Source organism: Styela clava, chromosome 11, assembly GCF_964204865.1.
Source record: "Styela clava chromosome 11, kaStyClav1.hap1.2, whole genome shotgun sequence".
In the NCBI taxonomy this organism is placed as follows: Eukaryota; Metazoa; Chordata; class Ascidiacea; order Stolidobranchia; family Styelidae; genus Styela; species Styela clava.
This window is the reverse complement of record NC_135260.1, coordinates 18954928-18977793: the sequence shown is the minus strand read 5'-3', so window position 1 is coordinate 18977793 and position 22866 is coordinate 18954928. Positions and strand designations below refer to the sequence as shown.

Genomic DNA, 22866 nt, shown 5'->3' with positions numbered 1-22866 from the left:
CGTTTGCACAAGCGAGCTGTTAAGGCATTGTAAAGTCATAGTCCTAGATAATAAATTGAACTCGGGTGTAGGCTTCGCAACACAAAGGGATTTGGATTACTTGCACATACCAAATTAAATTAAAAACTTACTTCTCCGCAGTCTGCAGGTTGCTCACCTCTGTTTTAGAGAGTTTAGAGTAAATATGTGTGAATTTAAATCTTTTTCATTTATCAGAGTCAGTTTTTTTTAATCTCATTTTTTGTTGTTTTTTCAGCATGTACCGGATTGCTGACTGCATTGTACAGTCTGTTACGAAGTTTTATAGCTTGTTGTTTATTATTTGGGTTTTGTTATGGAGGAATGAAAACTGAGGTAAGACAGGTCAAATATTTGATAATATTTCTAAGACTTGGGGGAGAGCTGAAAAGATTGCCAGGCCATGTTCAAAACCACTGATACTGGTCATATTATGAGTATGTGACATAACTAACCAATGTAATGGATAGGCTTGTTTATTTGACGAATCACTGGCACTTATTTATAAAAGGTAAGCTCAGTCAAAATTGCAAATAAATGGTCATTGTCATCTTCTGGGTTGGGTCTGCAGCCTGGGTCTCTGCACTAGGTCATCAGGGTGTTAAAAAAGTAACGCAAAATTAACAGAAGTTAAAATGAAATGCTACTTAAACATTTTTAACGACTGACACTTTTTAACAGTATTGAATTACTGTGAAATGCTATTTTAACATTTCACGATTGAGGTCTTTTGATAGTTACTTTTTTGATGTTGCCATGACGAAAAATTTTATCTTATTTTGCGTAGCTTTTTTAACATCCTGTATATAAGTAAAATCATTTAATGTACTATTTATTTTTACAGGAAAAAAGTCAACATATTTTGTTTTCTGTGTTCTGTGGGTTGTTGATTTCATTCTCTTATCATTTGAGTCGTCAAACAAATAACCCTTTGCATTTATGGTAAGTTTATAATTATGAAAATGAAAATTTATGATTTTGTGGGTATTGAACCTGGACTCGTAATTTTACATTTGTCTGAGTTGAAATTATTCCTTTTCGATTATTCAGTCAGAACTATAGACTTCTTGGAATTGTTTTTTGTTTAAATAGTTCATATGTGCAAATATTTTGATATGTAATTCCAGATCTATTTTAAAACGATAGGATATTAATTTTGAAGCAGTGGTTCCCAAACGGTGGGGCTCACCCCACAAGAGTGGCATAGACAACTTTTTGAGGGGGCGTGAAGCTAATTAAAAATAAAACTATTTGTTAGATTTATTCTTGCCTGCCTTATTTGGGATATTTACATTTCAAAACTTTTCATTTCATTATTTACGTTTCATCCATGTATTCTCAAAGCGTTTTTTGAATAAAACGTACTTATGCCTTACTATCTGTTATTTGTAGCATGGGGCGCGAGACTCAACTGATTGAAAAAGGCGGCGTAGCTTAAAAAGTTTGAGAACCACTGTTTTAAAGTTTTCAGTAGATGATTGATGTGGATAGGATAAGCGATTAGAAAGGTCCAAAATTGAGGAAAAAGGCAGATGTACTTGGCTCAGCTATTCATTGAAGTTTTTATTCTTTAGCTGTTAAAAATATGTCAATTTCAACTGTATATTCACTTGTTCAAATTTATACAGGAAAATTATCAAATCCAAGTTCTTGTCAAAAGAAGATGATGCAAACAAATCAAATGCTGCTGCAGAAAGTGCAGATAAAAAAGACATAATGGAAAATCCCGATGAAATTAGTTCAATATATGTTCAAACTGCATTGGTGAATATTTTTTGTTTTTGCATGAATCTATAAAAAGAACTAAATCTGACCTACAGCGAAAATTCACACTTTTAAAATTAACGGCAGATAGGCCGTAATGCATTGAAAAGAAAATTTGACATTAATAACATTACGACAACTTGATTAAATAAATTTATAAGATGTGCACATTTAATCAATGCAATACATACATTTGTTTTTTGCACATCAATGTTCATAACTCGGTTGAATGTCTAATATTGTCAGTCACACTCTATATAAACGTTATTTTTTTACGAAGTTCCTAATGTGGGCAGATTGGTAATGATTCTTCAGGAAATAGATTAATATTGCACCCACGCTCAGAATTATCACTAGTTTTTTATACCTTTGAAACCTATTTAAAACTTCAATTTTTCATATTTTCAGTGTGAACGTCTTCAGTCAGACCTCATTGTCTGTCCATTAATTGCAATATTTTTGTTTGCAATACATTGCAGTACAGCGTTTACTGAATTACAGGTAACAAAATGACTTATTTTTTGTTATGGTTATTTATGCATCCCTTTTGATTTTTTTATCTATTGATATTTCTATTTTTCCACAATATTGTTACACCAATCTTCAATCCAAATGTTTTTCAAAAGCTTATTTTATATAAACACACTAGACATCTTTCAATTTGAAAACAAAGTCAAATAGCTGTGAGATATATAGATAGATATGAATTGGAATAAGTTTACAGCTTTGTCTTCCAAATCTATCAGTCCTTGGATGAGTTGGACCCTATTGAATATTGAATTTTTATGAATACTTTGGTCAGACTGGTTCTTAACCATGTTGAACTTCATTGTGTTATTACTATATTCGAGCTTTGTTCAATCATATATCGTTTTAAATTTAAACTATCATTAGAGTATTGCCAAGTTGAATTATGTGGTTTCAATCTAGGAATTGGTGATTTTTTTTTTTCCAGCCTTCATTGAGTCTTGTTTTGTATATAATTGCCGGTGTTTTGGGATTATTTGTTCATTATATTCTACCTCAATTACGCAAACAACTGCCATGGCTGCTGTTTTCCTGTCCAATATTGAAGGCAAAAGAATATGGTTTATTTGAGGTTGGTAAAATTTTTGTTGATGAATCAACCATTTATCAAGGCTCCTGAGCTGTGGAGTCCAGATCTTGTTGTTTTTTGTACCATCATGAAATCCCCAACAGATCTGTGGAGTCGGACTCATACTTCCAAACTGGTCGAAAAACTGTTCATTTTGAATTCTCTGGAGTTGTGAATTTCAGACTTGAGCTTTCTAATTAACATAAAAAAGCACTAAGTTGATTGAGAATTACTAATTGAAGGACTTGCGTATTGCATATGCCAAAGTTTTGGTATCAGAATGGAACTATACTCAAATTTTTTTGTTAACTTCAAGTCGGGGGGCAGAGTAGAGTTTAACCCTAGTTATCCGATCCCTAGGCTGAAATTTGATTTTTGATTCACCAACTGAGTGTTGGGATTCATTGAGAATGTAAAGAAACTTTTATTTAGTCAGGAGCTTGAATATTTGAAAAGCAGAGGAAATTTTACAGAATGATCTGATTCTAATTTTCTCCTTGATTCAAGAGCAACTTGGCAAAATATTTCAGTCGCTGTTGTATAGATGAAATCTTTAACTCTTCAAGAAGTTGTGTCTGAAAGTATTTTTTATTTTGTCAGGTTCAAGAAGAAGCGCAAGTGATGGGGTTTGAAAAAGTTTACGTTGTTTCATGTTTCATTGAAAGAAACATTATATACCCGCTTGTTATTATGAATGAATTAACACGAGATGCTCCGTCTGTTATAGAGTTATATGGTCTGCTGTAAGTACTACTTTTCCATGTCTTCTCTAAAACCGTTTTGAAATGAGAGGTGTTGGTAAAATATGAATTTAAGATCGAAACGAACTCTTCATTTCACTTCATCAGTCCTCATACTATTTTGATCTTTACCCCAGCTCAATGTCTTTTATTTGTTTCTTATCTCAGATGCTTACTGTTATTTCAATATTGTGTTCCTCACTTTTGATAATAGCTGAACTAAAATATCAAAAGTTTTTTACTGGATTGAGACTGCCCTATTCCATACCAAAACAGCACATATGAGTAGAATTTAATCTTTCAGTTTCCATACATTGCAGACTCGGGTGCATTTTACTGACGGTCATCGGCCTTAAACTTCTTCGAAGTTCATATAACGTCACATTACTTCAGTATGCTGCGCTCACGTTTTCTGTTCTTTTTACCGAATATGATGCCAGAAAACTACAAGATTCAACATTAGTGACATATTTTCTAGTCAGCATATTTATAGTAAAGGTCAGTATAAAATTTTTGAATCTTGTCCATCTGAAATTAGAATTGTATTCATCCCTTATTAAATGCCAACTTTTTATGCTCTTTCTGGTCTTTGCGCTATAGATATAACGCTTTGAATGTGCAAATAAAAATTGCCGGAAATTGCAAGTTTATTATAGCATTGCTTTTAAATTTTTAGTACCAATTTCGGTTTATTGCCAATTGTGCGTCTTCAATTTTTAGCCTTAACATTTTAAAATCACTTTATACATATAGTTTATCTTTTTTTTTAAAATACTTTTGTTTGGCCGTCCGAACAATTTATTTTTATATCCACTCTACTCATTTTAGTTAACATAAATATATAGAACCAGATAAGAAAAAATCTAAATATAAACCGTGATAGAAATTTTCATACCAGTTTGTATCCTAGAATTTTGTATTTTTTAAATGATTACTTGAATTGAAATTTGCGACAATGTCACATTGTATAACAAATTTTTTTTTTCTGTAAAAATTACACAAATCATATTACTGAGGAAATCTCATATTTTGCGTGAAAACTGTGTTTTGATCATTGGAATTGTCCTTGTTAAAAGTTTTATAAATTTGTTAATGTTTCAATTGAAGTGAATTGTTGTATATTATGTATAATATAATATCCAAGAATTTTAATAATGTCTTAAACGAGAATATCGGTTGGAAACCGAAGACTTATCGATCGATAGTTAGGGGATCCCCCAAAACAGAAACTGCAGTTTCGATTCATCCGCTCTTGTAACTTGCGCACTGCGCATCGCACACACACACTCGGCGGGTTTCAAAATTCTCTCGCTTTACAAAAATCTAGATCACTATATCAATAATTGATTGATAACTCGCTAATTATACGACATAATTCGCCCAAAATCAATAGGCTTCTGGTCCGAGATAAGATGAATGCACATGCAAAATCTGGAGCAGATTCAATCTCGCTTTCGTGAGATATCGCGTGCATCTAACAGACACACAGACAGACATACATACATACAGACAAATACCTATCAATATACTTACCGATCTTAAGATCGATAAGTAATAAGTAATGTTAAACCGCTAGAAAGCCCGCATTCTGCACTTCAGTCATTTAAAGTATTTTTATCTGTAACACTAAAATTAGTTTAGTAAAGACGATAGAAAATTGTTAAACAGTGAATTCTATTTTACAGTTGCAAGACATGCTTTTGAAACTACAATTTATTTACGTGTATATTGCTCCATGGCAAATCACATGGGGTTCAGCATTTCATGCATTTGCGCAGCCATTCTCAGTGCCACACAGTGGTATGTTGCTACTTCATACTCTTGTATCATCTATACTACATGCTCCTCTTGCACCATTTCTTGGGAGCGCAGTATTTTTGACTTCTTACGTGAGGCCGCTGAAATTTTGGGAAAGAAATTATAAGTAAGAATAACTTTGTTTTTTCCTACATTTTTTTTTGCAATGTTTTTCTAGAAAACATGAAATACAATGTCATGTTTTGCTTAATGTCTGTCATTTTAATTTATAGTTGTGCCTAGGCTTGCACGTAATTTACGGAATCAGGGAATTTATTTTCAGTAACGCCGGCAAATTCGTTATTTTCATAATTATGGAATTGATTTTGGTTAGTTACGTGCAAGCCTAGTTGAGTCTAAAAGAATTCAGTTCCTTTTTGGAATTATTGAAAAGTGCGCAATATAGTTAAATTTCACAATAATATGGAGTAGTATATAAGCATTGCTGGGGAACCGTGGGTCAGTGACTTGACTACTCTTCGACTAATCCTTATTTCTTTTCATATTATTAAATTTCAGTACTAAGAGAGTGGATCATTCTAACACGAGATTAGCAGCTCAGATAGACAGGGGACCATCATCGGATGATAATAACCTCAATTCAATATTTTATGAACATTTGACTCTTTCGTTACAAAAAAGCTTGTGTGGTGATATAGCAATGGGAAGGTAATTTATATCCAGTTTTTGATGTTGACATCAGGACTATGAGTATTTGACATGTTTTGGCCAGTGTTGGAGGGTAAGCTGGTGTCTTCACTTTCAAACTCCTCAAAAGCCGGAGTCAAAAATTTCTATTTTCGATGGTGATATGAAGTGCTCAGATAATTAATCACAATAACAGTTTCTACATCAAGTTTATTATTTTTTTCTCACATTTTCATCTGACAGACAAATTAAAGTTCTGAAGATAATTTGATCATTATATCATAATGCAGTGTCTTTGATTTTGTAATGATCCGGTTTATATTTTTCTAGATGGGGCAATGTCTATCCTGGTGATTGTTTCATTATGGCATCGGATTATTTGAATGCACTTGTTCATATTATACAGAGAGGAAATGGTGTTATCACGTTTCAATTACGTGGATTGGAATTCAGTGGTAAGGACATGTTGTTTTACGGATAGAAATGGACATATAGCCAGGGATTCTGTATGCCTTTGATTTTTAGGACTTGTGTCTTACAGTTACGTTATCAGTTTTTTTGTACTTATTTTGTCCTTATCATCAATGAGATAGATGCAATGTAAATTTAAATGTTAGAAAAAGTGTTGTTGATAATTTTTCAATCAAATAGTGTATTTGTGGGGGTTTTCGTTTGGATATCAGATGTTGTTAATGTTTGTTCATTTCTGTGCCTATGCTAAGAAATATTTTTACAGGAAGTGCATTTTTTTCTTCAGTTAACTTTGATTAGTTACATATCCTGCTGGATTTTAGTTTCAATGAAATGCTTTGAACTGTTTTAAACGATGAAAAATGATTGCAGCAAATCGTTGGTTAGGATGAGTATACTTGGGTCAACATCCTTCTTTTGTGTCAATGGAAGCCATGCATATAACACTACATATATCTTGCTATTCCCATTATCCTGTTTTTTGAACTTCTGTTTTATTGATTATTTTTTATTTGTGAGATGTGTTTCATCAGGTACATATTGCCAACAAAGAGAGGTTGAAGCAATTTCTGAAGGTGTTGATGATAATTCTGGATTATGTTGTTGTAGACCCGGTCATGCTAAAAATATGCTTTCTTTCAATGCTGCTTTCAGTCAGAGGTGGCTGGCTTGGCAGGTATTTAGACAGTTATTGTGGTTATAATCAGAACTTTGGCGTTGGAAGTTGGCGTGCTTATATTCATATTGCAGAGAGGCCCAATTTCGCCATGTTAAACTTTTTGAAGTCAAAATTTTGAATTCTTCGGAGTCCTGAATAGGAGTTGAAATTTGATACATTTAACTGATTGATAACTGAATTCAAAATTTTCAACAAAACTATTTTTCTGTTTTTTTATTTATTTCTAACTATTATTCCAGGTTCAGACTACAAAATTTATTCTGGATGGTTATAGTATAACAGACAACAGTGCAACAAGTATGTTGGGAGTTTATGATTTGAGAAAAATACTCCTGTCTTCAATGGTCAAGGTTAGTTATAGGACTCATAAGCACTTGAAATCTGAAAAAGTATGTCTATTTGTAGTAATATTTGAGAAGGTTTCAATATGAGTTATTGAGCTCCAACTCAATATTGATTCAAAATTTTCTAAATATGGTTTTATTGTAGAAGACTTATTTGTATAAGGTAAATTTTGGTTTGAGTGATCTCTTGTTGTTAGTGAACGTAGTTATTGTAGTGAAACCATTCGAGGAAAACTCATTTAGACTGTTTTCTAGGCTATTATTAACTTAAAGATTACTACTATACTAAAACAAGAAAAAGAACAAGTTACAAGATGTAGCAATCCTGACGCACGCTAACCAAATAAAACCTTCGCATAGCCACGAGACTATTAACGATGGTGCCACGTTGGCCACATTAGGTGGCGCTAATTCAATTTCATCACAATCACCCCACCCAGAAAGATCATGTATATATATAACAGAATATAAGGTATGCACGAAAATTACAAAATGAAAATAGTACTTCGTAGAATAAAGCTAAGAGATTCTATCTCCGTACCAATCCGGGCTCTTACGTATTCTACCAGAGCGACGAAGTTGAGGGCTTTCAGTATCTTCTACGGGAGTTTCCGAATTTTCATCCGAAGTAGAATTTAATTCATCCTGAGCTTCTGGCAAATCAGCGTCATTCAAATCATTTGGAGTCTCGGTTGGTTTAGCTTTAGATTGGTCGGGACATGGCGCCAAGTCTTTCACAGAAACTGTAGTTTGTCTTCCATCTGAGTGGCGTACCAGTGCATATTTGGAATTGGCATCCAATAGATCCACCACGTCGCAGAGAGGTTCGGTCTTTGTCCGAACGAATTTTCGAAGCAACACACTACCCCTTGAAAGTAGCCAATCGGGGAGCGATTGGCCCAGCATCGATCGTCGTTGAAAACCAAACAACCGTTCATGTGGAGTCGAGTTAGTAGACGTACATAATAAAGATCTTACGTTATGCAAGGCATCAGGTAAGACAACTTCCCAGGCAGCCTCTGGTAATTTTTGAGAAGCCAAAAGTAGCTTTATAGTCTTCCATAACGTTTGATTGATCCTTTCACACTGAGCATTTCCTGTTGGATGGTACGGAGTGGAATTGCTGTTAGCAACGCCCCTTCTTGCAAGAAACTCCGTAACATCTCTTGATAAGAATGACCGGCCTCTATCGCTATGTACGTATTCAGGTAATCCCACCAGTGAAAATAAGGAAGAAAGGCACTGTATCACAGTTGTAGAAGTCATATCTTTACAAGGATAGGCGAATGGAAAACGACTGTATTCGTCAACAATTATCAGAATATACTGCTTTTTACCGCAAACGGGACCCTTGAAATCAATGCTGATTCGTTCCAGCGGACGAGTTGCTCTAATTAATTCATGCTTGTAATTGCCTTTAAAATATCGCGGCTTTAGCTCCGCACATTGCTGACAGTTGGAGCAAATGTGTTTTACATCTTCAGTAGAGAAAGGCAGATTCTTAGATCTGATGAAATGTGACAATCTCCTAACACCCGGGTGACCAAGTTGTTCATGAATACTTTTGAGGTCAAAATCAGGATTGCCAAAAAGGCAACTTATTCGAGACATAGTATCAGGGGCTACATTATCAATCCCGGCTCGATGAACAACAGTATAATTGTAGCAACTAAGTTCCAATTTCCACAATGACAATTTAGTGTTTTTAATTTTGCTTTTATGGTTTTTTTGGAAAATGAAAGACAGGGCCCGTTGATCTGTAATTAAGCAAAACTTTCTTCCATGTAACAAATAACTCCATTTTCTGACTGCTTCTATAATAGAAGCAGCTTCTTTTTCAATTGAAGGGTACTTTATTTCACTTTTAGATAGTGTACGGGAAGTAAAAGCTACCGGACGACCACACTGATTTAAAATAGCAGCTATTGCGTTATTAGACGCATCACATTCAATGGTGAAAGTCTTGCTTTCGTCTATACTCCCGAGGCAGGCATTTAGTAGAACGCTTTTCAAAATTTCAAAACATCTCATAGCATTGTTTGAAAGTGGAAACCCCGAATTTCTAGTCAAGGGAATTATTTTATCAGAAAATTTAGGAATCCATTTGGAATAGTAAGCAAACATTCCAAGGCAACGCTTTAAACTCTTAGAATCACGAGGAGGCTTCATGTCGAGCAACGGTTTGAAATGCTGAGAATCCGGTTTAATAGTGTTATGTGATACTAGATGACCCAACAGTGATAGTTCAGTAGCAGAATAAAAGGATTTATCTTGGTTTAAAGTTAACTCACAATCTTTGGCAGCAGAGAGAAATGCTTTCAGTCGTTCATCGTGTTCTTCCTTGTTCGTACCATAAATAGTGACATTATCCAAGTAAGCCAAAGTTCCCTTCAAGTCGTATTTGGCAATGATAGAGTCAATATACCGCTGAAATGCAGCTACACCATTAGTAACACCAAATGGAAGCCTGCAAAATTGATAAAGGGAGCCAGAAGCTTCGAATGCAGTTAAAGGTCTATCACTTATTGCCAATGGCACTTGGTGGTAGGCAGATTTCAAATCTATAGTAGAAAATACACGTCCTTTAGCTACCTCATTTACTATCTTGTCAATTTTGGGCAATGGGTAGGCGTCTAAATAGGTGTATCGATTTACCGTTTGAGAATAATCAATAACGAGACGTTTCTTATGCCGGGCATCTTTGGTCACAATAACTTGTGCTCTCCATGGGGATCTTGAAGGCTCTATTATACCTTCCCCAAGAAGACGAGATATCTCGCTTTTAATAAATCGACGATCGTCTGAACAATAATTCCTAGACGGAGCTGCTATCGGTTTGCAGTTGGGTTCAATAAACTGAAAAATCTGAATAGGTTCACTAACCTTTGCAGCAGTTAGGTTACAGGTTTTCTCGACATTTAGATCCTCATAAGCGCCATCAAACCGAAATATAACTCTTCCGTGCTTGCTCATGAAGTTATGCCCCAATATAACATCCACACACAAGTTATTTATTACGCCAAAGTTGACATCTTTGTATGTTCGGGAATTAGCCCTAATATCGGCTGTCACAGATCCCAATATACGAGCTTCGGACTTCTTTGATGCTAGTGAAATTTTAGACATCGGTCCTTCTAGAGTAAGCCCAAGAGAAGACGCGAAATTGCTAGCCATATAATTATCAGAAGAGCCCGAGTCGAGAAGAGCATCAACTTGCCTGCCAGAGATTATTACAGAAACAAGAGCTAGTTTTAGACTGCTAGGTACAACAGCAGCTAAATGTGGGTTTTCAACTTTGTCACGATTTTCATTAGAAGATCTACATACTCTTGCAAAGTGTCCACGTCGACCACACTTGAAGCAATACACATTTCTGGCTGGGCAATTTTGACGTTTTAAGCGATGCACACCTCAACAATAACCACACCTTTTGACAGCAAAATCGAAGTTTGAAGTTCTCGATGTCACAGCTATAGATTTGAAATTGTCATCACGTCTTTCTTCTGTGTCTGATACAGTTTCAGATGCTTCTTTTTCTGACAATGTGGTCATTAATGTGCCATTCGTACATTCTTGATAGGAGTTAGCAAACTTTTCGGCTCTCTCTAATGAATCTGCAATCTGAAGAGCTTTGTCAAGTGTTAATACTTCGTGCTCCAACAACCGTTGACGAATTTCGGCGGATTTCAATCCAGTTATGAAAGCATCTCTTATAGCTTCTTCTCTATACTTATCAGCAGATACGGCTTCGAAGTTGCAGTCTTTAGCTAACGAAGACAATTGTTGGAAAAATTCTGTTACGCATTCGGCACTTCTTTGCTTATTCGTCGCCAATTTATGCCTGGCAAAAACGTCATTTTTCTTCTTCTTGTACAACTTCTCTAATTTGGCCATAGCAGTGTCATATGTTGTTATTTCTTCAATATAAACAAACACATCAGGAGACATGTAGCCCACAATAATTGCCAATTTGTCAATCACAGGCAATGTTGTTGTCGTAGAAGCTCTGGCAGTTTCTGCAGAATTCAAAAAGCTCTTGATCATGCGTTCCCAATGACTGAAAACCTTTTGAGCATATGGCGAATTCGGCGGAGTGTCCAAGACTGGTACACGGATAAACTTTTCCAATTGTTGAGCCATCACGCTTTGTAGTGGTAAAACCGAAGCTAATTTTTAAGTTAATAAAATTGTAGTGAAACCATTCGAGGAAAACTCATTTAGACTGTTTTCTAGGCTATTATTAACTTAAAGATTACTACTATACTAAAACAAGAAAAAGAACAAGTTACAAGATGTAGCAATCCTGACGCACGCTAACCAAATAAAACCTTCGCATAGCCACGAGACTATTAACAATGGTGCCACGTTGGCCACATTAGGTGGCGCTAATTCAATTTCATCACAGTTATTGTTAATATTGTTGCTGTTTGGTTATTGTGTTTGAGAAAAAATCAATTCTTTTGGCAACTAATTGACGAGTTGATTTCAATCTTTAAGATGGATGAAGGCTATTACTTTTATTAAAAAAAAATTCGAGTTCTGCGAGACTCAATATTTCACCAAAAAATGCTGCTGCTTTGTTTTAATTGAAATGGAAACACTTTTTGTCCTGTTACGCTTATACGTCAATCTTTTCAGGGAATTTTGATTCGTGACCTTGGTGTCCATATATTTGAGATTGCTCTCTTGTTTTTCTTGTATTTGACAATAATTTTGTATCTTTTAACATGTTAAATTCTATTTCCTATTCCAGGGTGTTGTCTATTTTCTGATATCTCACAAATCACTGGAAAAATGGTTGAAGGATGAAGCGATACTCGATGCGATAAAATTATGCGAAGTTCCAGATTACGTTGATATCGACCCAAGTTTTTCTGTTACGATTCATGATGATTACGACATGTGGTTGTCTGGAATATCACGAACTAAGTTTCAAGCAGTTTATGGAGAATGGATTAAATATTGTGCATCCAAGTGTGACAAGGTAGGATAGAATTTATTATTTACGTGTTTTAGATCTAGACTTCATGGAGGACGAAGCTGTAACCGACCAGCAGTTAACGTGAACCACCCTATGAAAATCGTAGGGTGATCGAAGGTGCGACAAGTGCATTCTCAAAGATTGACACCACCGAGACTTAATTCTACTGTCTTTATTTGATAACCTTTAAGAAAATGTGAATTTGTCACATATTTGATTAAGATCTTTGTAAAGTATTGTCCTTAGTCTTCAAAGCCATGAGAGACAATGAGTTACTTTTCTGTTTTGAGCATGGCCTTCCCAATGGAATGAGATTTTTATTTGACTATTTTCTTAATATGATCATTTCAATTACAGCCTGTTGAGGCAGATGCTGAATCAAAACTTGTTACATTATGTTTCATGATTTCTGTTTTGAGTCGACGTGCACTTGGCACTGCATCAAGTCATCTAACGGCGAGGTATGTTATTACACAAGTTTCTCACGGTGTATAGATTTTATTGAACACGAGGTGGTCCTCATTTTGATGATTGTTATTAGGGATGTTTGCGATGGGGAAACAGTCGACTACTGGATCAATCAATTTCAAATCAGTACTCAGTACTCAGAGGGTGGAAGAATTAGTTCGGAGGCTGTTGATTTTTCTCTTCCAAATTTGGAACTGGAATTATTCCAAACAAAAATAAATTGTTTATGAGTTCATGGGAACATTTTTATATATGACCTCTGACCTTTACATCCACATATTTAAGCATTAACCTCTTTTTTATTAAAACTTTGATTAGATACATAACTATCAAAATGTTTGGAATGAACTATTTATTTAATTCATATCATGAGATTTAATATAAAATTTTTTTAACATAAAATAATAACTTGTGCTATCGATTGAGTTTCTGTGAGACTAGCTGCTTCTTCGTCTTCTATGCTTTTGTACCCGTGGATCGGTATGCACATAATGCAAGGATGCTGTAGCAAAAGTAGAGATACCTATCCTAAGTGATTCAAAAGTCCTGCTGCACACTAGCACAAATATATTTCTGTTAGTGTGCACTGTGCAGCAAAACTCTTGAATCACATAGAATAATAAATTTCTAAAATATTCTTATTACAGCCATGTTGTTTTGGAGTCATTTTTGTATGGATTGCATTCGTTATTCAAAGGAGATTTTCGTATCACGTCTTCTAAAGATGAATGGGTTTTTATTGATATGGATCTACTTCATCATGTTGTTGCACCCGGGGTCAGAATGTCGTTGAAATTACATCAAGATCATTTTCAAAGTATGACAGAATATTTGTTGATTTATTTATGTGTTATAAATGTTATAAAAAATTGGGTATTCCCAAATTATGTTAACCAAGATGGAGGACACCGGAACGTAGTATTTGTACCTGAAATTATGGCCTATAACCTGGTACACATACTACGTTCCAGTGTCCGCCATCTTGGTTCACATACTTCGGGAGTACCCAAAATTACACTGAATATGTTCTTTTTCTGAATAGGACTATAAAAATAATTATGCTGGTACTAAATACATAACCTGATTTATTTGAGGAAGTATATTAGTCACTTGCTAAATGTAAATCACATAAAGAAAGCATATTTTTCATATAATTTATTTCAATCTAGGGTATATTTATTGTGCAAGGGTACATTTTCATGTGGTGGTTGGCGCATTATGCTGAGTGTTACATTACATTAGCTCACTATCACACCTAATTATCCCAAACATGTTTGCAGGTTCGAAAACCATGGTGGATACTTGGTTTTATGCTGTGGTTTAGGCTACTGGCTGTCGTAGGGTGGTTCACATAATCATTACCACATAAGTCATTTATAGCTTTCTCCACCATCAATCTGAAGTCCATGTATCTGAACAAATAACTGGTTGACTATTCTCATACTCGACCTACATGGATTAGTAACCAAACAAGAGGCCATGGTTAATTATAATACTAGGCAGCATTATCATCATTGATGAGCATTTGACTTATTCTTCTAAGATCATTGTGTTGGGTTAAGTTGTTTAATACATATTGTTTCAATTTGCTTATACATACATCTTTTTGTTTCAAACTCATCTCAAGAAGCCACACATGCAGTTATTTTTTAATTCGGCAACCGCTATCTTTTTAAAAGAATTTTACTGTTTGACTTATTTTCAACCCAATTCATTATACTATATATACTTTGTGGACTGATTGACATTTAACCTGTGTTGTCAACATAGTAGGATCCAACGATCCAAATCACTTTACAAGTTTAACATTTTTTTCCAGATTTGGATGATGAAAATAATTTTGAGGCATTGCATGAAGTGATAACAGAAAATATCAAAGATATGGTTATAACACATGAAGCTGATCCACAATGGAGAAGAGCGGTTTTATCAAACAGACCTTCATTGCTAGCCCTGAGGTTAGATTTATGTAATGATTTCACACACTCTGAAACACGTACAGTACAATATTCTTTAAGCAAAACATCTTTATATGGTATTCAAGTTGTACGTCTTGAATATAGGAAGACATACACATCATATGTAGAACTGCTGGACTTGATACCTCTTCTAAATTTGTTAACGTAATACTTTTATCAAACATGCTTTAACTTTAGTTGAAGTTTTAGCAACTTTCCTGTGTGTTTGTCTTATGTGTGTTGTCATTTGTTGGACTATGACCCGAAGTTCAAATATATTATCTCAACTATCTTATAACTGTTCCACTTCTGTAACATATCGCAATTGATTACACATGAATTGGTAGAATAGTTATCCGCGAAACTTATAGAACTGGTGCTTGAATCTCAAACTGAGATACTCATTGTTTACAGCCAATTCTGGTAAGCTTTGATTTATCTATTATAAGTTATACAGTGGGACCCCCAAAAAAGATTTTAATTACTTATACGAAAGTTATCCTTAGATTATGTTCCAAATTATGTTTTTAGGGAGTCACCTACTTATCATTCATGTGGATTCTAATGTTTATGTATATATTCACATTCAGGCATGTTGCTGGAGATGCAGTGGATTCGTATTTTGTCATCACATTGAAACGTAGATCTCAAGGCTTCAGGGTAGTTCGTGTGAATAAAGAATGTGTTAAAGGTTTGTGGGCGGGACAACAACAAGAACTAGTTTTCCTGAGAAATAGCAACCCCGAACGAGGAAGTATACAAAATGCTAAACAAGTTTTAAGGAATATGATCAACTCATCATGTGATCAACCTATAGGTTTGTATAATTTGATAGTCATGAGTGAATAATCAAGAGAAAGCAAGGATGTGGAGTTGCGGAAAAATTTGGTGATAATTTACACTCTAGTCACACACCAAACCATTTTAAAAACAATCTCCCACTCATAGTTGACAAAAACTTTGACTCGGCTTCCAACGCCAGTTTGAACGTGTTTTTCTGTATTTGTTCAATTTATCCAAAACAGTATAAAAAAGTAGTTTGCTAGTCTCGGAGGGTGAACTGGAGTCATATTTTGAAATTCTGTTGAATGTCTGAGTCGGAACTGAATGTGAATTGTAATTTCAGTCTTGTAAAAATCTGCATTTGTGGCTTCAACAAAGCAGACTTCGTCCTGAGTCTGAGAGTCATTTTAAGAATGACTGCAAGTCGAGCGGAACTTTTCAAAGATTTCACAGCACAGACCACTGGCTAGCTACCATGCCTGCTCTTTTTGCTCCTACAATGAAAATTAATCAATAATACATACAGATTCACACTGGTATTAAGAAGTATTAACTGGTATTATCATTTCAGGTTATCCAATTTATGTATCACCCGTGACAACATCTTTCTCGAATACTCACGATCAATATAAAAAAATAGTTGGAGGATCCATGAGTTTACAGACTATAAGATCATGGTTGTCTGCTGCATGGTCATGGTAAGATTTTTTATATAATGTGATTGAGAGAACAATGCTCGATCATATAGACATCAAGGTTGCACATCAGTATCTGTTAAGGCAGGGTTGTGCAACAGGCAGCCTGTGGGCCACAACCCGGCCTGCCAAGTCTTTTAGTGTGGCCCTCGTCAACAGTCAGATTCTTCCCACTCGAGAATAAAATCCAGTTTATGTTTTAAATCGCGTAAAAATACATAATGTAATGCTCTTGTCGCTGTGTTAAATCTTCTGCCGTTTTGTCTGGTGCCTTTATCACCGTAAGGCTAAGCAATAGCCGCATTCTCTTGTCTTTTCCGCCGCGCTCTGGTTGTTGCTAATGTATTTTTTTGCAGCAGGCATTCATGATGCTTGTTTACAACAATATATTTTTATATAATAATCCTTCACTGTGATTGCTGGTCACTTCTGTCATCAGATTGTTGAAGCAGTTCAGTAGCCTATTTTGCTACTCTGCAATAACTAAATATTTGTGTGGCCCAGCTAGATGTTCGAAGTTGGTTATATGGCCCACCGACAAAATATGTTGCACGCCCCTGCGTTAAGGTAAAGCTATCTAGCTGAGCAATGAGTTTGCTGAGAAGATCTGCTGATTAGCATGAAGGAATATGTTTCTGAGTGAGTGGTAGCGTGTGACCTCTCTTTGAGCAATGTAATTTTGAGTATTCATTCATCTTTAGTACAAGGATGGGATAGGATTTACATATTTATCCCGGGGGAGAGGAAAGGCGATAAGACGGCTTAACCATATGGCGAACCACGCCCTCTCGTCCGGTTACCAGTTCATCTCGGGTATGGGATTAGTTAGCCAGTTATTTGTTTTCAGAAGCATGGACTTGATAGTGAAGGAAGCTGTAACCGACCCGCGGTTACGCGAACCACCCTACGGCGGCAAGCAGTCCAGCAATCCTCTTGCACATAACCATCTCCGCATGGGATTCGAACCTGCGAACCCTCGCAGAGTAATCAGGGGTGCGCCATACCGCTGAGCCAAATTTCTTATACTGTTCTCTATTTAGTTTGCAGCGTAGTTGTGGTGGAGGATGTAACAGCGGAGGAAGTGCTGGAATACATATTGGTGCTGATATTGCTAGAATACGTCATCCAATAACAACAACAACAACAGCTGCTCCACCTACTCAATCTGGTCAGTAATATTCAGACATGATAATTTTTTAATTTAAGTTAATGAAAGTTCAATAACAAAGTGTGAAAATGGATCATTTTGTTGAATTGACCTTTGAGTTGTTGCTGAAAAAATTGGCTTCTACTACTGCACCAATCTATTTTGAATTTTTCAGTATGTGTAATAAAGAAGAAGTCACTAGGAGGCTATTACTTTTATTTTTCCTGGGATATTCACCCATCTATAACAATAAAGCATCTAGAACGCAAAAAAACATAAAGTGTTAAACTATTTCAGTTAAGTTCAGTGGGCCATATTAAATCGCTACGTGACCCGAGGGCCACGGTTTGGGAACCACTGTTTTAAAGGTAAGGTGGTGAGTTAGGTGTTAACCCAATATCCTAGAACTGCACCTATGGCATAGTTAATTTTAAATATTAAATATCTAATTTTTGCAACATGACCTCTATTCATTTTTTTCAGTTCGTACAAGTGTTTCTGGAAGTCAATCTAGTGGAGGTTATCAATCACAATCAAACGTTCCTACTGCACCTACCCATACTTCTTCGTCCGTTAATGTTGATAATGATCAGGTAGTTATATCAAGTCAAACTCATGCAGGAATAATAGTTTGAAATTTGAATTTTACTAGTTAGTCAATAAATAAGAAAGGCTAATCCGGTGATGATATGTAGAAGTCTGTGCTGAAAGTTTGAGTACAAATTACCTCCATATTGGTACACACACTTCTAGAGCGCCCAATGTTTAAAGGGCTTGGCAGTCGGGGGTCGAGTATAAATTTTCCTCGACTCTTCGGCCCTGTTTGCGTTGCAGTAGCAACATAACTTGCCCTCTTTCTATTTTTATAAATTGAAATTCTGCCTTACATCACATTGTTGCATAGAATTAAAATCTTGTAAACTATTTTTTCTCAATGTTTTCAGGCTTCTGTACCTCAATGGCGAAGTTCTCAGTCACCAGTAAGATCGTTATCAAATGAGAATAGAAAAATACTGAGGTCAAACACAGATGACTATGGTGGAAGTGAAAATGTCTTTATGAGCAGTTCATCATTATCCGGGTAATTGTGTATCTGTAATTCCCCAAGTGTCTGTCTTTCTGCGCTCTGTGTCGCTAGAAAATTTCGAACGTGTTGCGAAATATCTATCAATTTTTTTGGAATTTGCTTTTCATCTGCCTGCATTTAGAACGTGAACTAAAACGAATAAATCTGTTAAAATTAACGTAAAGGCTATCACTATTGTCTATTTTAAAATTTTTCTGAATCCTGCAGTACTCTTTGAAAATTTTGCAGTTCTATCCTATGCAAGGATACACTGTTATATGGTGCATGTTTATCCGATACAAAACTTCATTTAGTACAATATTTTTAACATCTGAATAACGTTATGCGTGCATTTTATCTTCATGTGTATATATTTGAGCATTGCTTTCTTGTTTTAAGAAGAAATACAATATTACAAACAGTATAGGTATTGTTTTGTATCGTTTGAAAAAAGTTCGGAATGTATTTAATAAAAATTGAAATGTTTCATTTCATCATCATATTTTTAATATAGGACACTCTGTATAAATTTTAGTGAAAATCCTGCATTTATGAACTTCTGTTTTATTATTCAGAGCAAGGTCTTCTTCACGTTGGAGAACTGCAACCGGTCATCATCCATCAGGCAGTGCATCAATAGAATTGAAACCAATCAATACCAGACATCTGTTGGCACCTGGGATAAGTACTCGTGGTGCTAGACTTGATGGCACTGGTGGTCATGCAAATAGCGATACATTTATTTTCAAGTCATCAAGATCGAGGTATATATATATATGCTTGGTTGTCTACAAAATATAAAAAAGATTTTATCTAAGTAAATTGTTTTTTTCTGTGTAATTTTACTGAACAAAATATAACATATATGATCAATTTTCTATAATATACATTCTTTTAACATTTTTATTATTATTCCAAAATTGTATATATGTAAAACTAAGTAAAAATCCTCAAAACTGGCATCTTCTAATGCAAATTTTTTTTTCTAGCTTACCAACTGATGAACCTCGTGCTGGACGATCTATCTTAACTACAGTTAGTGGGAGTGGTAGAAGGATGCACAAGAGTGTGAGTGGGATTACAGCAGCATCCTCCTCTTCCTCCAGCATGAGTAGAGGAGATTCTATCACTGTGATTGGCGGACAGTTGGCCCCACCTAAGGTATATTGAACATATCATGGAAGTTGTAAACATTTGCTGGAGATTTATTACAAGTTTTCTTTACGGAAACTCACATGAGTTCATGACCGCTGGCTGAGTTGGGAAACACTGCTATGAACTCTTACTTTATCTTATTCATTTTTTTGTGCCATGGGCCACATATGGATTCAGAATTACAGGAAAGTGGATGAGGGCAGTTCATCACATGACTCACCACATAGTTTAGCTATATTATTGCTTTTATATTTTAGGCTGTTCGCAAAGGTTCTGGTGATTCGGTTGTGAATACAAATGTTAAACAATCTTCACGACCAAAACGCACAAAGAAAAATACAAAAGACATTGGAAAGGAGAAAGATAAAAACGATCAAGTCAATATAAATGAACCGGAAAAAGAAATGGTTATGGTTAGTACATTATGTAATATCGGGTGAATATGAATGATGGTTTGCGCTCCAGAAGTATGTATAACAATATGGAGGTAACTAATTTTGTTCGCCTACTTTACATCAAAGGGACTGAAACCTATGGGCATGGGGTATATTTACTTGGCTAACACAGACAGTCCCCGAACTCGTAATAGAACTAAAATACAGAAAATCAGAATAAAATTATGGCCTAACCCTAACCCGGTACACATACTACGGTATCAATATATGAGAAGTAGAATTGATTCTGCATACTACTTGCTCATATCATCTTGCGAATTTAACAGATCACAGATCCAAGCAGAGTATTTGAAACTCTTGAAGTACGTCGACAGGTTGATTACGTTAAATGGCCAAATGAAGAATGGAGAAAATATGGCGGAAGAAGTAAATGGGGAGATTGGAGACCGAAGAAAGGTATGGTATAGTAACTTTCAATTTGCAATATATATTCTAATTTTTATTTTTTTAGTCGTAGGTTCTATATAAATCAGAACTTTGATTGTTTTTGAAAAGTGATTGGGAGTACCTTCTGGCTTCTTTATAGATTAGAATACCTTGATTCTGCCTTGCTAACAATAATGTTAATCAAAATATTTAGGGTGACCCAAAAAACACATTAATTTCTTAATTACTCCTAAGAGAATGAAGAAAATTTAAACACTCCATATTTTGTCTGTGTATGATTGTACCCAAGAGTTTCAATAACCAGAACGCTTTGTACAAAATTCATGTTCTTTTCTAGAACAGTGGTTTCCGACCTTTTATGGCTCGTGGCCCACTTCTGAAGAAGTTTTAGCACTCATGCCCCCCCCTGTTTATCATTGCAGTAATATTTATAGTGTTATTTTTTATTGGAAGATTCAGAATCCCATTAGGTTCCAACAATTCATGCTCAACAAGGTGAAAACACCCTGTGAAATAACCTTGTCGAGCAATAAAACTGGGAAGAACGGGGAGTTTTCTTGTAAAGGGACAAGTAAAATAAGATTTGCGCCCAGCATTGTGGCCCCCGTCAACTGCTCTGTGGCCCCTTTTGACCTGGATCTGTTTATTCGGTTAACACCATAAATTATTTTATTTTTGCCAACTGTGACTAGTGCTCATGTTTGTGCCTTTTCACAATTTTCTACATTCAACAGGTATGGTTGGGGAAGTTGTCTTCAGATGGTATCCAAGTCACAGGGACGCATCTCAGCGATCTCATGTCGGTGAAGTTATTGTACTTATGAAGATGGAAGATGCTAAATTCGACAAGCCCTTCTATGTTCCTATCCCTGAAAAGTGTGTGACGGAGCACGATACTAAAAATGGTTTGGAAACGACTCAACTGTAAATGTGACACTGTATTTAAATATGTAATATATTGCTAGTATTAATTATTGAGTTAGTTCGTCTTTTCGTTGCATTTTACCACGATTTTTATATTTCGTAATTTTGCCTTTTTTGCTATATTCTTTTTTCTTAATTCTGTTCTATTGTATTGTATTCTTGTGCTTGAGGCAATTGCAATATGCAAGTAATATATTAAAAAAATGCAATACATATTTGTGTTTTGTGAAATGTTTTTTGAAAATTGGCTTTTTGCTGAAGTTCGAAATTTGCAATCTGAAAAGGGGATAACAACTGCCCAAAATTGTTCCATCTCAATTGGTTGCAAGCTTAACTACACTCTAAAAAAACAGCCAAACAGCAAACTATTAAAGAAAATTTTACCAGTCACATGCGATGCGTATAAATATTGACTCGTTTTCATAATACCAGGCGTCATTGTCAGTTTTCAGGTATGCTTTGAGAATTATGAATTAACTCGGCGGTTATAAGAAAATTTATTTAAAGTTTGGTCACACGACGAAGAAAGTTTGAAGTTGAAGTGACCTGCTGTAATCCCCATTACGAAATAGGTATGATGAACTGGAATAAAATGATCTGTTAGTACTTTTTATCAATCAATCGTTTATTTTGTCATCACAAAAAAAAACACGTTCAAACATAAAGTGACACAATGAATAAATTACAGTACTAATCATGTTTTTGCGTGACCGGAGTCGCGAGGGACCTAAGAAGATCTTCAAGCAGCGACACCTACAGCGCTACAGGTTAGAATAAACATAATTAAATGAGGGATAAAATGAATAAATTCTAGGAATAAGTCACAACTGATACAATTACAGCGACATTCGAAATGTATGCGATTATGACACAGTAAAACAGAAAATGTAACTTTCACGGAATAATTACTAACAACTAATAAAAACGCGAGGAAAGCAAGATAAAAGCACAGAAAAAATATAGGAAGGGCAAGTTTGGCGGAATATGCAACTAAAAGCAATATAAGGCAAACAGTAAATCGAAAATATTTACAGCAAATGCAATTTAGGAGACATTTACGAAAAATTGATAGAGTCTAATGAGGAATACAAACAAACTATTACATATATAACGTACATAATAAAGAGGAAAAGATAAAAGATTTTTACAGAGGCTGCTTTGAAATTTTAGTACTAAACAATGATTTCCAAAGTACAAAAACATAGAAGCCAATGCTCTGGAAACATCTATAAACCGTGCACACTCTGAAATACCAGAATTTGAGGTTTGATAACAATGTTCAAAAAATTT

General features: G+C 35.2%; 1 protein-coding gene across 2 annotated transcripts in view; it reads left to right on the top strand.

Moving 5' to 3' along the window:
- Nucleotides 1-21791, top strand: part of LOC120346917 (pecanex-like protein 1) — a 36497-nt gene extending 14706 nt beyond the window's left edge. For both annotated transcript variants that reach the window (XM_078117659.1, XM_078117658.1), the window contains exons 24-49: nt 257-354; nt 863-960; nt 1647-1782; nt 2191-2283; nt 2738-2881; nt 3479-3621; nt 3939-4116; nt 5304-5542; nt 5935-6084; nt 6394-6518; nt 7068-7210; nt 7453-7563; nt 12311-12541; nt 12896-12999; nt 13654-13823; nt 14826-14964; nt 15555-15781; nt 16319-16445; nt 17483-17610; nt 18073-18182; nt 18534-18670; nt 19231-19419; nt 19645-19816; nt 20068-20223; nt 20532-20661; nt 21387-21791. In XM_078117659.1, the coding sequence (XP_077973785.1) occupies nt 257-354; nt 863-960; nt 1647-1782; nt 2191-2283; nt 2738-2881; nt 3479-3621; nt 3939-4116; nt 5304-5542; nt 5935-6084; nt 6394-6518; nt 7068-7210; nt 7453-7563; nt 12311-12541; nt 12896-12999; nt 13654-13823; nt 14826-14964; nt 15555-15781; nt 16319-16445; nt 17483-17610; nt 18073-18182; nt 18534-18670; nt 19231-19419; nt 19645-19816; nt 20068-20223; nt 20532-20661; nt 21387-21580 (3872 nt within the window). In that variant the 3' untranslated portion in view covers nt 21581-21791. The remainder of the gene's footprint in view (nt 1-256; nt 355-862; nt 961-1646; nt 1783-2190; nt 2284-2737; nt 2882-3478; nt 3622-3938; nt 4117-5303; nt 5543-5934; nt 6085-6393; nt 6519-7067; nt 7211-7452; nt 7564-12310; nt 12542-12895; nt 13000-13653; nt 13824-14825; nt 14965-15554; nt 15782-16318; nt 16446-17482; nt 17611-18072; nt 18183-18533; nt 18671-19230; nt 19420-19644; nt 19817-20067; nt 20224-20531; nt 20662-21386) is intronic.
- The last annotated feature ends 1075 nt before the right edge of the window (nt 21792-22866 follow it).